This window comes from Abrus precatorius, unplaced genomic scaffold, assembly GCF_003935025.1.
Source record: "Abrus precatorius isolate BTA unplaced genomic scaffold, Abrus_2018 Scaffold4, whole genome shotgun sequence".
Taxonomy (NCBI): Eukaryota; Viridiplantae; Streptophyta; class Magnoliopsida; order Fabales; family Fabaceae; genus Abrus; species Abrus precatorius.
The window spans coordinates 12,875,165-12,889,883 of record NW_020874384.1 but is presented as its reverse complement, the minus strand read 5'-3'; the positions used below and the strand labels follow the sequence as shown (position 1 = coordinate 12,889,883).

Here is a 14,719-nt window from a genome sequence, read left to right as displayed (position 1 = left end):
ATAAATTTTAATCATAGATAATGTATTATAAAAGTGTGTTAAAAGAGTGTGTTTTTAGTATTACATTTCTTATAATATATTTTGGAAGTAGCGAATCAAAAGCTTTTATCTAAACTCTTTGTTCCTTAAAATAATCATCTTAACTAAGCACCACATAAATCATGCCTCCTCTGTGTAAGGCGATGATTAAAGGGGTTTATTGGAATAAAGTCCAGCTTAGAATTATTCTGGTAATTTTCAGTCAATACTTTACACATTATCAAAGCTGCACTATGCACTCACGTAGACATAGAACCTTGGCCAAAGAGCCCAAGAGAGAACCTCTAACAAAGAAGATAGCAATCAGAATAGAAAACGCTTGAAGACCAAGAAATTAATGGGAATGAGAGAAAGATAATGAAAGAAAACAAAGAGGAGTATCTCACATGGCTATGGAAGGAAGTATATTATAATTCTTTCCGAGCTCTTTTGCACAAAAAGAGACTAATTTGCTTGCATTTCAAGCATATGATTTGCTTTATTTCACTCATACCATCTCATTAAAGAGAGAGCATCTATACAGGTAACTGGAATCTCGCTTTTCCTTTCTTTTTACCAAGAATTCAGGTACCTGAAATTAACTTGACTGTGATAAATTCTAATTGACAATGTGCACAATTGTCCAAACACGAATAAGACAATGTCTATTTTTATCTCATATTTCATAAGAGATTTAAAACTCAACAACATTTTTCTTTTGTGACTGCTGCAAAATTATTAATTTGGCTTCTTTTGTATGCAAGGAAAATATTTGACTTATCCAACAATCAAGTATTTAGAGTAATTTAATATCATTTGAATTTGCCTAAAATCAAAATATTCTCACTTTTCTTCCTTCTGTCATGACTCATGAGTATTATTTTGGTTGAAAGGGGATCATGAAGGGACAAATTTTGGATCCAACACAAGTACATATAGATATGTGTGGTCATAATAGGTAAACTGTGCGGATCGATGATCCTTTAGTAACTATTTTACCTAATTGTAATACAGTGATTTAACAATAGTATATTAGCAAAGGGGAAAAAGAAAATAAATGCAAAATTTTTATTGATGTGGATAAGCACTAATGGGTAAACTTATTCTAGTTGTAGTAGCTGTTGGAAGAACTGGTTAAAGGCAGAGAGTGAAGAAAATATATAAGAGTAGTTAGTTATATAAATAAGTGGAGCAAAAGAATTGACAAAGATGCTCTCACATGCTTCAAGCTTCCTTTTAGCAAGCAAATACACACACCTAGCCTATAAATTGATGATTGAATGAGTAGCTCTCTTCATTAACAGCACTTTATTTCATCCTCTTCAATGGAGTGGCTTCTGCAATTCCTTCATCTCCTCTTTATAGCTTCTCTTCTTATCTGCAGTACAGCAATTTCAGATCAAATTCCCAAGGTTTATATATATTCACACACTTCCCCTCTCGCTTAGTTTTTATCCTATTTTGTTACGCAGATTCATCCAAGCTTCCCTTATTCTCTGCAGCCTTATGTTGTTTATATGGGAAATTCATCACCAAACAACATTGGGGTAGAAGGCCAAATACCAGAATCAACTCATCTGCAGCTATTGTCATCAATTATTCCAAGGTTCATTATCATCATCTTTATCTAGTTTATACTCAACAGTCTACACTACTCACTTTTATCAATAACCATAATTTCAATTGAAACCAAATGAGCTTATGGAATGAACATGTTCTTTTTCTTTTCTATTTTCTCAGAAAAGAAAGTGAGAGGATTGCTCTAATCCACCATTTCAATCATGCCTTTAGTGGGTTCTCTGCCATGCTTACAGAGAGTGAAGCTTCTGCACTGTCTGGTATTTTGATCTTGTCTGCTAGCTCCTTTTCTCCTTTTGTCTGTTCCAAATTCTTAACTTCCATGATTCATTGACTTTTCTACTGTTCTGTTGGGAAGACTTTGCCAATTTACTTTATTTTCTATGGTCATTATTTAGTTCTAATTCACAAGGCAAAAAAGAGCATTCATTTTAGAATATGGTTTTTTTGCTTAAAGCAAAGTTTGTCTGCTATCAATATACTTGCAATGTGGTTGGAAGTGAATTATGGTGTCTATTATATCTATTATTACTTTGCATAAATAATTTTGCTCACCAACCTTAACTACACTCACAATGATGTAAAAGACAAATGGACAATAACTGTAGGAAGAAATGGATTATTTAAATAAAAGCATGAATATTTATGAACTAAAATTAATAATAATAATAAAAAAAAAGAATGTAAAAGAACGTTCAACAATTTAGAGATCTGAACATAAGTGAATTCTCTTATGAGACCCCAAACTTTTTCAAGATTTTTATATGGTTTTGTATTTTAATTTCCATCTCGAATTTTGTAGAAAATTAGAAATATTTCCACTTTGTTAATAAAATAGCATATTGGTGATTTGTGAAAAATAAATTATTTCGATAACCATAGTAAAGCTAACATGAGTAACACAAGTTTCAGTAAAAGTTGTGCATAAAACTTTATAACAAGAGTGAATTTCTCATATCGATGTAACAATAATAAGGTAATATTGTTAATTTGCATGACCATATATGAGCTTATTACAAGTGCGAATTTTCAATATTAAAAAGGTTATAATATGACGTTATGATTAATAATTTTTTCGTAGGTAGATCTGAAAGAACGTGCTTTTTAAAAGATGGTTGACTCCTCTGCTACACTATCAATGTATTGAGAACTGCACATTCCTTTTATACGTTACAGGCCAAATTTTAGTTATAAATTAATTTGTCTATGCACTCTCCGGGTATTATGAAATTAAGTTAATCTTTTTAGAATAAATAATTTAAATTATATTATATAATTATTTTTAAATTTAATTAAATACTGAATATTATAATTATTTATGCAAAATATTTATTGTATTATATAAATTATAAAAGTTTCAAAATTTAAGTTAACACTAAATTAAAAATAAATATATAATATAAACAAACTTAGCATGATAAAAAAATTAGTATCTAAAAACACTTTCACTTGATATTACTATTAAAAATACTCTTAGTGAATAATATTTATAAAAATATTTTTGTTAAATAATTGATAATCATAAATTATACAGAAAGAGTCAGATCCATTGATACTAAGTGTCAGACTTAAATGTTTATCACACATAATAATTTTTTTATGAAATACAAGATTAATCAATCTAATTGTTTAATTATCTTATATTATATTAATGATAATTTAAATCAAATTTTACATAATTTAAACATTTATAAATATGGTATTAAAAATTTGATATTTATTCATATTTTAAAAATATGTTATTTATTAAAATAAAGTAATATAATGAAGTACTTGTTGATTTTATTTTTATATAAAATTTTATAAAGTTAATATACTTAATAAAAACTTTAAAATTAATAATTAAATTAATAAATTATTCATATCAAAGTTGATTAAATTAACAATTTGTTTAAAATTAAAAAAAAAATCTATAGAAAACTTATAGGCTTGAGAGTCATATTGCCTCTGTCTTACCGAGTGTCTGTCCATAAAAGTAAAAATAATAGAGTTCATTTCATATAAAATTTGAGCGATGCTGACTATTATTTCAGTTCTGTTACTTTTATAATTTTATTAATATTTTTTATTAAATTCAATAAAAAGAGTGAATTTGAACATATTTAAGAAATATTTGAATAGAAAATGTTATTTACAACTAATCATGATAATTGTTAATATTCTCTTAAACTTTATTCTGCATATAATCTACACAAATTCCCACTTTAATTTTAACATGTAGAAAAACCTTATGTCAAGATAAACAAATAAAATAACAAGATCAAGATCATAGTCATTTAATATTATAACGTGTTATATGCAATTGATGATAGTGTTGATGATGCCCCTTTGTGGTAACCATTGATTGGAACATGATTTGTAAACAGGGCACCCTGGTGTGGTGTCAGTGTTCCCAGATCCAGTTCTTGAAATGCATACAACTCGATCCTGGGATTTTCTGGAATCAGATTTGGGAATGAAGCCTCGTGCCACTCTCACACATCTACACTCATCAACTGATATCATTGTTGCTGTGATAGACACAGGTAAGAGTTAATAATACCTCTTCTTTGATCAATAATTCTTATTTGTTGCATGCCTTGTCATTTTCAAATGTCTTTATCTTATTTCCTAAGAAATGTTTTTATAAGTCTTCAATGTCGGTTAATGTGAGTAATACTTTTTTATCAGCAAATATGCTAAACATGTTTTTATATTGGATACTTTGGCCTACCCTTATTAAAATAATGACTTCATATTGTCTTGCATAAAAAAGTAACAAAAATAAAGGGAATTTAATTTTATAGTAAACGGATGGCAAAAATTATTACCTTCTTTTTTATGATTACAGGTTAATTTAAGTGCATTCCAACTAGATTTGGCTCATCGTGTGGCTTTATTTGACACCACTCTTCTTCTTACACACCCAAATTCTACTTTAATAAATTTTGGATACAAACCCACCTAAACTTCACAATGTTAAAGACTAATTTTGAGATTTATTTTAAAAAAATCATCATTATCTATACCCATTTAATTTATTTTTTTAACTTAATTACTATAATTAAAAGTATAAAAACTTATTAACTAAAAAATTACTCTCATCGATTGTCCCAAAATAATAAAAAAATCAATGACTTCGTTTAATTCGATTAAAAACTAAAATTTCAAGAATATTATTTTTTAAATGATTTTTTAATAATTTCTTCTAAAATTTTAAATTTCTCTTCTACCTGTTTTTTACTACTCTTGTGGCTAGTTTGTTAAAAGCGTTTAATAATTGATCGTCCCAAAAGCTGCATTAAAATTAATTTAAAATATAAAATTGGATACTGCATTCTATTTCAGCAAAGCATCTGATCCTAGTAACAGGAAACCAAAGAATGATAACATTATGTCTGTATTTGATTCAATTGACAATAATAGCAAGAAAAAAAAATAAAGTGAACAAATAGCAAGTTACCAAGACAGTACCTAAAAGTGATTTGTTGCATTGAAGTAAATTGAGAAATTAAGCAATTAGGAATTTAATTCAATGAGCCATCAATCATGAGAAGAGAGTTTGTTTCTGGATTATGTCTGTGAAAATATACAATTAAAAAGCCAGAAAGGTGACAGATATATACCATACCGTAGTAGCATGATATGGACCCAAAACATATGGTGGTCTCATGTGAAACTGATTTGTCACTACTCACTACTACCTTTTGAGCCAATAGACAGTTGCAGCATCAACATCTATTGTGTGTAAATGGCAACTCATTGTGGCCCACAAGCTAGCTGTTTTGATTGCTACCCACATCTTTTTCAGTTTTGAGAGAAAACAAAAACATGCACAATAACTACCCAGTTTCCACATCACTTTATGCCTACTGAAATCTTCACTGGTTTATCTTGGTATGTTATATCATATGGGTATCCTTTAAGATTGAATTTATATTTAAAGCAGAGGATGTGAGGATGGCCTCTTAAATGCAGACCTATCTAGTGATGCTCAATGATGAGTTTGGCAAGTGAAAATTAGAAAAAAGAAAATGGAAGAGGTGTAATTAATTAGCCTTTCCCATATAACTCTTGCATCACAGTTTCATTTCCTTTCCATACATTTTCCATCCTAACACATATAAACACCAAAGTGGAGTATGAGATTGATACTAAAGCAAGTGAGAAACAATAAGGAGAATGCTTTAAACACACTGATTAAAGGAGTATGAGTAAAATGTTTTTATAAGAAAATATAATTTTCAGAGTTACTAATATATCCTAACTATAATTTCTAATCAAACTTTCTATCTATCGATTTCCTAATTAGTGTTTTTAGGATATTGTTGGTTCAAACACTATAATACATTATGCAAACGACCTTCTAGACATTGCGTGTGTTGAAAAATATAGAGGGGTTAAAACATAAAAGTGAAATCATACATTTAAAAACTTTTCAAGCATTGCATTCAAGATCCTGCTGCAAAACAACCAACAGAAATAGGGAAAACCCAAAGCACATGTAACTTAACATTGGTGGCACCACTCCCCAAAAACCTCCCTTTTTCTCCTCCACAATGAGTGATTATTAACTACTAGTGCGTAAAAGTGCGAAAAAACAACTTCTCCTTTTGGTTTTTTCATACCCTTTAAAAAAAGATCAAAGGGCCTTTATAGCACAGACGAAATTCCCCACAGTTGCATAAATCCTTGAAGGGAATTTTCTCAAGTTACTTTTTTGGCTTTTTGTCATCTCAAGCTACATATTAATAATGAATCATGACATATACACGCGCTTTTTCTCTAGAGAGCCATAGTAGAAACATGTCTTAACGTGTATTGCTTAGTTGTAGGACCCTTGATGTCTCATTAAGCTAGGGCCACAAGCAAGATAGTGTAAAGTTGAAACAACCTAGAGATGTAATAGGATAGATTATTTTTTAACATTTTAATTTTATTCTTCGGAGAGTTAAATATCCCACATACGCCATCATTTTTGTAGCCAAATTTTTTCATTCACTCCTTTGTTCCCATCTCATTGCTTGAGTAGAAATGTAAACCAAGTAATATTAGCAGTTTAAAGAAGTTATTGAAAGGGAAGGCAGAATTAGAAGTAAACGGATAATGCTTCTTACACATAAAATGTGAACAATCACATCACACTGGATTATGTGACAAAATCATAGTGCAAGTCTACAAAAAACAAGGTAGACCACCGTAATTAGATGATGAAAATTATGTAGATGTAAGGTAATGCAGGTGTATGTATGTATGTAGAATTATTCTTCTAAAACTGCAGTAAAATCATTTTAAACAGTTCATAATATTAAAAATTAATATTGTTGAAGTCTCACGTCAACTACAAATATGGCCGAATTAGAACTTATAATTGCTAAAGTAATAATCGCTTTACGATTTAGCTTTGGGGTTGAGTTATGCTTAAGCCCAAATTTAAGAAACATAATCAGCACCTGGACTTAATGTGCAATCACAAGTTTGAACAACTTTCCTTTGAAACTCTTCAATAAAAACCCTTCACAAATCACATCCATTACTGATCCATAAATTGCAAAAACATTACTGTGGAGTTTGCATGTTACAAATTACGAACAGTTTTGTTTGAATTTATTTTTCCTATGTTTGTTCTGCATCAAGGGATATGGCCAGAGTCCCCAAGTTTCAGAGATGAGGGTATAGGGGAGATTCCTTCAAGGTGGAAAGGAATTTGTATGGAAGGTCATGATTTCAAGAAATCCAACTGCAATAGGTGATCATTCATTCTCATAAAAAATGTTTTGGAAAAAAAAGGCTGCTAACTATTTATATAATCTTTGAGTGACACTAACAAAAATGGAAATTGATTATATTCTACATTTAAATTCTCTTAATAAAACTGCAGAAAATTGATAGGTGCAAGGTTCTATAATTTTCAAGCTACATCAGGTGGCAACCAGACTCGTATTGAAGGAGCCAAGGGCTCCCCAAGGGATTCTGTTGGACATGGAACTCACACTGCATCAATAGCTGCTGGTGCTCATGTCAACAATGCTAGTTATTATGGCTTAGCACAAGGAACAGCAAGAGGTGGCTCACCTTCTACTAGGATTGCTGCCTATAAAACATGCTCAGAAGAAGGTTGCTCTGGTGCCACCATACTAAAGGCAATTGATGATGCTATAAGGGATGGAGTAGATATCATCTCAATCTCAATTGGACTTAGCTCATTATTCCAATCGGACTTTTTGAATGATCCCATAGCCATTGGAGCATTTCATGCAGAACAAATGGGGGTCTTGGTGGTGTGTTCAGCTGGTAATGATGGTCCTGATCCTTACACAGTTGTGAACACTGCACCATGGATATTTACAGTTGCAGCTTCTAATATTGATAGGAACTACCAATCAACTCTAGTCCTTGGAAATGGGAAAACTTTCCGAGTAGGTTTCTTGGTCTCTTCTTCCAAGCCAAAATAAGAATGGTCTATTTCTTAGCATGCACCAAAAACATTATTTTTCCCTTTATGTTGTCAGGGTACAGGCATTAACTTCTCAAACCTTACTCGTTCCAAGATGTATCATCTTGTCTTTGGAGAGGAAGTTGCTGCCAAATTTGCCCCTGCATCAGAAGCTAGGTACCTACTAATTATGCTTATTCTTATCATATCACTGTCATCCTCTTGAACCTATAATAAGTGAGAGTTATTATTTCATGTCTTCCAATTTTGATGGTCATTTTCCTTTTCCAAGAGCTTACAACAAAGGATTCATTAGGCCAACACAAATGAGATGCATTGACATTTAACATTTCTTTTTGTTAGCCAAAAGAATATATTAAAAGGAGTACAAGCAGTGCTCAAACATTGACATTTTACATTGATCTTACTTTTTATATATATTACTAATAATAAATTATACCATTAGGTAATGGCATTTATGCAAGCAGCACAAATTGTGATTGTGCATATTATAGAATAGGATCGTCAATACTAGCTAAATGCCGCTGTTAGGAATTAAGGCTTCTACCTTAAAATGGTGTGTTAATTGTTCTCTGAAATGCAGGAACTGTTATCCTGGATCACTAGATTACAACAAAATTGCAGGCAACATTGTTGTTTGTGTTAATGATGACCCCACTATTTCAAGGCGAATCAAGAAGCTAGTCTTACAAGATGCTAGAGCCATGGGGATGATACTCATTGACGAAGACAACAGAGATGTTTCCTTTGATGCAGGTACATTTCCCTTCACAGAGGTTGGCAATCTTGAAGGGCATCAGATCCTTGAGTACATAAACACTACCAAGTAAGCATTATCAACCTTTTCCATCTTCTATGTGCAAACAAGATGGAAGATAATAGAATGCTTTTAGTCAAACGTAAAATGCATGATAAACTGTGGTTGTTTAAACAACTCTCATTGAAGGACAAAAAATAATTACACAAACACACATTTATTTCATGTTCAATGTAAAAGTTGAAAAATAATATTCTAGTGTATGCTTAGTCTATCGTGCTTTCGTTCTAGGAAACCAACTGCAACAATTCTTCCAACAATAGAAGTCAATAGATATAAGCCTTCTCCAATTGTTGCATCTTTCTCGTCTAGAGGTCCTTCAAGCCTTACGGAGAACATTCTCAAGGTAATTTTTCTACCCTACACTCCTATATAATCAAAACAGAAATGGTAGCAATACACTCTCTTGAGCATGCTCTCTATATTGATCCATTTTCTAAAATATCAAAGCATTTACCCGAATTATATTTTAAAAATTACATAAATTTTTTTAAAAATTAACCAATCACAAAAGATTTGTTGACTAACATGCTCAAAAGAGTATTCCTCTACTCAAATTGCATAAAAAAAAGCTAGTAACAAATTATTTTAAACACCCTCTTACTTATTAACTAAAGTTTATGAAAAAACATAAAAATCACGTGAATTTTACTCTTAATTTATTATTCTAACTCCTACTTTATTGTTTTTCTCCTGTACTTTTGTAGTTTTTAATAAATTTAAAAACTTTAACTAATTACTAAGAGTGAGAGTACGTTGAAAAGAATGTCTTTTTAGCACTAGTCATTACATAAGCATCTTGATAACAATGCACTCAATATTTCTTTCACATCATTGCAAATTTGTTGTCCAGCCGGATGTCATCGCTCCAGGAACTGGTATTTTGGCTGCCATGATTCCTAAAAGTAATGAACCGGGAAGTGTTCCACTTGGGAAAAAACCATCCTTGTTTGGCATAAAATCTGGAACATCTATGGCTTGCCCACATGTGACAGGTGCTGCAGCATTCATTAAATCAGTGCATAAAGAATGGAGTCCTTCAATGATCAAATCAGCATTGATGACAACAGGTTCTAAACCAAACCAAACATTCTTTTCTACTCTTTTAAGGATATTTATTAGTGAGAAATAAGGAGAATGATACTTACTCTGATGTGTTCCTCTTCCATTCTTCAGCTACAAACTACAACAATTTGAAGAAGCCTGTTACTAACAGTTCAAACTACTTTGCCAATCCACATGAAATGGGAGTTGGGCAGATTAATCCACTCAGAGCTCTCAACCCTGGTTTAGTCTTTGAAACAAATGCTGAAGACTATATCAGATTCCTTTGTTACTATGGCTATTCAAAGAAAAACATAAGGTCAATGTCTAAGACTAACTTTAATTGCCCAAGGAACTCTTCTGAAGACCTTATCCCCAACATTAATTACCCATCAATATCCATAAAAGCACTTAGACAACCAAAAGCAATAGTAATCACAAGAACACTTACCAATGTTGGACACCTTAATGCCACATACACTGCAAAGGTGCGTGCACCTGAGGGATTGCTTGTCAATGTCATCCCCAATAAACTATTGTTTTCTGAGGGTGTGCAGAAAATTACCTATAAAGTTTCATTCAATGCCAAGGATGCCCGTGGTGGATACAATTTTGGGACTCTAACATGGCTTGATGGTCAACATTATGTTCATACAGTTTTTGCAGTCAAAATTGAATAAATTTACACAAACATATAGATATTTATATAGATTACAAAAACATGCATGATTGTCATTTTTGTTTTGTCTAACTTTATGCTGTATACAGGAATGAGTTCCATGTTGAAAGTATAACTTACTCAACGAGACATTAATGTTATCATTTTTTTGGTGAGAGGCATTAATATTATCAATTGACAATTCTATGACCCTGTTGCATTAATAAGCCAATAATGTTGGAAACTTCTGCCTTTTCTGTTTGACTGTTGCTCAAGTCAAAATAAAAACCTCCTTAGTTCCAGAAAACAAGAGCCACACAAGAAATAATATATATATATATATATAAAATTTTCTTACACCGCTTTAAGTCTAAAAACTCTTACATTTAATTTTAGTTTTTCGTTAGATTTAAGTTAAATAAAAATTTAGATTAAATGTAAGAATTTTTAGACTTACACCACGTTATTCTCGTATATATATATATATATATATAAACTCAATTTCACAAACAACTTAAAAAACTCAATTCTTCTTCTCGAGTTTCATTAATAAATGTGAATTTTTATTTGAAAAGTGAATGTGTTATCTTTTGTATGAAAATAATAATTCATATCCACATGAACCCACGTTTACTATGCAAAAGTCAGCGGGAACTAGTTTCAACCCATAATTTCTAATATCACTCCATCATACACTAAGTAGTTTCGTGGCCTAATCTCATATACATATAATGTGTATATAGGTCTAATTCTCTCTTTGTTGCAGACACCATGAATGCACAGATTATTTGCCCAAACATAAAGCCTTTTCTCAAAGCCTCTAAAAAATTATCAATACAAAATCTAAAATAATATCAATTATTACATAAAAACAAATATTATTGATTACTATATAAAAATATCGACAATTAATATTTTTCAATTAAAAAAATAAACTATCATTTTATTATGATTTATCTTCTTAATTGATAACTATATCATTTATTTCATTATCAGACTTTTATTTTGTATTTGTCCTAATTAAAATATATATTTTCTATTATTTAATATTGTAAATATCATGAAAAAAAAACATAGTAACCAACATATAAATTGTCATAAAATGTTGATTATCTTGGACAGCTATAATGTTTATATGAAACATTATCAATAATTAAATTCAAAATTAATAACATATTAAATAAAATCAATAAAATCTCAACACTAATTAAATAGTTTAACTTTAATATTATTTAAAAAATAATAAATAAAAATTTAGTAAATAACTTCAGATCTTTAAATATAGAAAAAATAAAACACAAATAAAATATATAATAATAATTTTAATATATATTATTTTAATTATTTAAAAAAGATATATTTTAAAATTTGCTTTAGACCTAAAAATCATTGGGACCAACCTTAAGGTGCACAATCCATATGTGGCATTTTCTCTTTAGACAAACGGTATTCTTCACAAAAATATTATGGAGGCTGAAAACATAATATCATATATTTTTCACAATCTTGAGATTTTACAAAATCTCCAAAATCATTATTTTTAAAAATACAACAAATACTATGGAAAAGATATAATAAATCAATATTGAGAGAAGATATTTGTTTTGTTAAAAACTAAAAATTGGTTAGTGAGAATAGATACTTTATCATTTTGATGTACTTAACATTTTTTTTTAAATGTGTATTAATAACGATTATTGACAAGCTCTTGCACAACTTTCCAAATTTCTTGAAGGGGATTCATTAGAATCTCTCCATTGCAAGTAGGGATGAGAATAAGTTAAACTAGGTTGGATTTAAAGTTAAATGAGTATGATTTACTATATAAAACTAGAGTCTGAGTTTAGTCTATGATCTAACATAAGTCAAATTTTTAGTCTTAACCTGACTTTTTTAGAAGTTTGACCTAGTCCAATAGTTTATTTAGTAGCCTATTTAACCTTAAAACTTTCAAATAATACTAAAAATTTAAATTTAACGGGCCAATAGGCTAATGAGCTAGTAGCTAATGAGCTAACAAACCAATACTGTATTTAGCTAAAAATATATATAAATAGCTTCACAGATATTATATTTTAACATGACCATATTCAATAACTCTAAAAAAATTTTATATCTCAAATAATTCAAAAGGTAACATGTCTGTATTATACAATCTCAAATACCAAACTAACAATTATGATATTTATTATGAAAAGAAAAGTAAAAGTGAGAGTAGAACGTAGAACCCGACAAACAATTGTCAAAGACAACTTTTGTTTTTAGTTTATACAGTCATGACATAAAAAAATTATATTAGGGTTAAGAAGTTGAAAAATATTTGAAGACTAGAATAGAAATTAGAAAAGAATGAATTCTAATAATGGATTGAGACATTTTAAAATTTAGACAAAGTTTTAATTTATATTTTTTTTTATGATAAATTTTAATTTTGGTACTCTAATAATATAATTATAATTATTATAGATTAAATACTAAATTATGTTTTATATATATATATATATATATATATATTAATATGTATAAAATTTTAATAGATAATTTTTTATGGTAAATTTTAATTGATACTCTAATAGTATAATTGTAATTATTATATTATTAAAGTATAAGTATTAAATTGTTTTATACATTACATATTATATATATATATAATTTTTTTAATAATTATATTTATATTAAATTATTACAAATAAAATTAAATATAAATTATAAAATAATATAATTATTTAATTAGGTCGACCCAATAGGCTTAAAAGATTTTCTTTTAAAACTTAAGACTGAACTTTTTAATAAACGAGCTGAGCCAATTTAAGTCATAAATAAGCTATGTCATAGGACCCTAACGGACAGCCTGACCCATTTTTATCTCTAATTACAAGTGGCATCAACAATAATTCTTTGCCTTTTTTTTAGTTTTTCTTCCTCTTGTGTAATAAAAAAAGACTTTTAATATTTAATTAAATTAATTATTTTCTATATTTATATTTAATTAAATTGGAAAGAATTTTTTTATTTTTCTTCTTTATTCAAACAAAATAAAAATTACTTTATTTTTGTTTATTCTTATGTTACACTCCCTTAATTCTTATTTACAACTAAACAATATGCAAAGTTATATCACACACTCTTTTAAATGTTTTTATAAATTATACTAATTTACAAATAAAATTGAAAGATAACGGATTAACAGAGAGGAACTGAATTTTTATTTTATTTTTAAAACAATTTAATTATATTTTTGGTCTTTTTAATTTTTTTATAAACAATATGTTAGTTTCCTTTTGTCTTAAAGTTTTAAATTCCTATTTTTAATCTAAATTATTTACAAATTAAATTGTTATTTACTCAAAATTAACCATTCAAAATTTCAAATTTTATTAAAATAAAAGATAACAGTTTCTCATCTTTAAATTCTAATCTCATAATAAAATTTTATTAAATTTTTACAAATTTTTTAATTTTTGAACTCATAAACTTATTTCATATTTTATTCCGTTACAAATGTCTAAAAAGTTGGATAAAATTTAAAAGTTTAAGGATTTTATCCAGAGATATTTATCAAATTAATTCAATTAATAAATTTCCTAATCTCACAGTATTATACATGTTAAAAAGTTGTATATAATAAATTTTCATTAAAAATTATATCATTTAATAGTATTAAAAATTAATCATTAAAAAAATCGTTCAATTAAATTTCTCAAAATATAAGATTTAGGGTATGTTTATTAGTGTTTTAAAAACAGTTTTCTATTTTTAAAAATAAAATCTGTTTTTTTAGAGTCTTAAATTCTAAATTTTATAGTCCAAATTAATTTTTAGATTTTTTTTTCTTAACTCATTTGAATTCTTCTTCAATTGAATTTGAAGTGGGTTGAATTTTTATTTTATGACATAAATAAAACGCAGATAATTTTTATTAAATTTATGAAATCTAAAGTCCAAATTGAAATGATTTGAAGTTAAACCCTAGATTGCAAACCTGATTTGACTTTTGACAACTTAGTTAAAAACAGTAATTGGATATATCATTTACTTTTTCTTTTCACTTTCAATATTATTAAAAATAAAGAAAAATTTCTTCATATTTTTTTTCACTTTCCTTTTTTATATTTTTTTCTCATTTAAATAATATAAAAGTTCACTCATCACATTTTCCTTTTAACCA

General features: G+C 28.4%; 1 protein-coding gene across 1 annotated transcript; it reads left to right on the top strand.

Annotated features, from left to right (window-relative positions):
- The first annotated feature begins 1,240 nt into the window (after positions 1-1,240).
- Positions 1,241-10,724, top strand: LOC113864323 (CO(2)-response secreted protease-like). Its single transcript, XM_027497917.1, has 11 exons — positions 1,241-1,430; positions 1,521-1,624; positions 1,759-1,856; positions 3,963-4,121; positions 7,213-7,324; positions 7,457-7,994; positions 8,088-8,188; positions 8,616-8,858; positions 9,081-9,195; positions 9,703-9,919; positions 10,026-10,724. The coding sequence occupies exons 1-11, from the start codon at positions 1,344-1,346 to the stop codon at positions 10,571-10,573; spliced, it is 2,322 nt and encodes a 773-aa protein (XP_027353718.1). The 5' UTR covers positions 1,241-1,343; the 3' UTR covers positions 10,574-10,724.
- Positions 10,725-14,719: the final 3,995 nt, after the last annotated feature.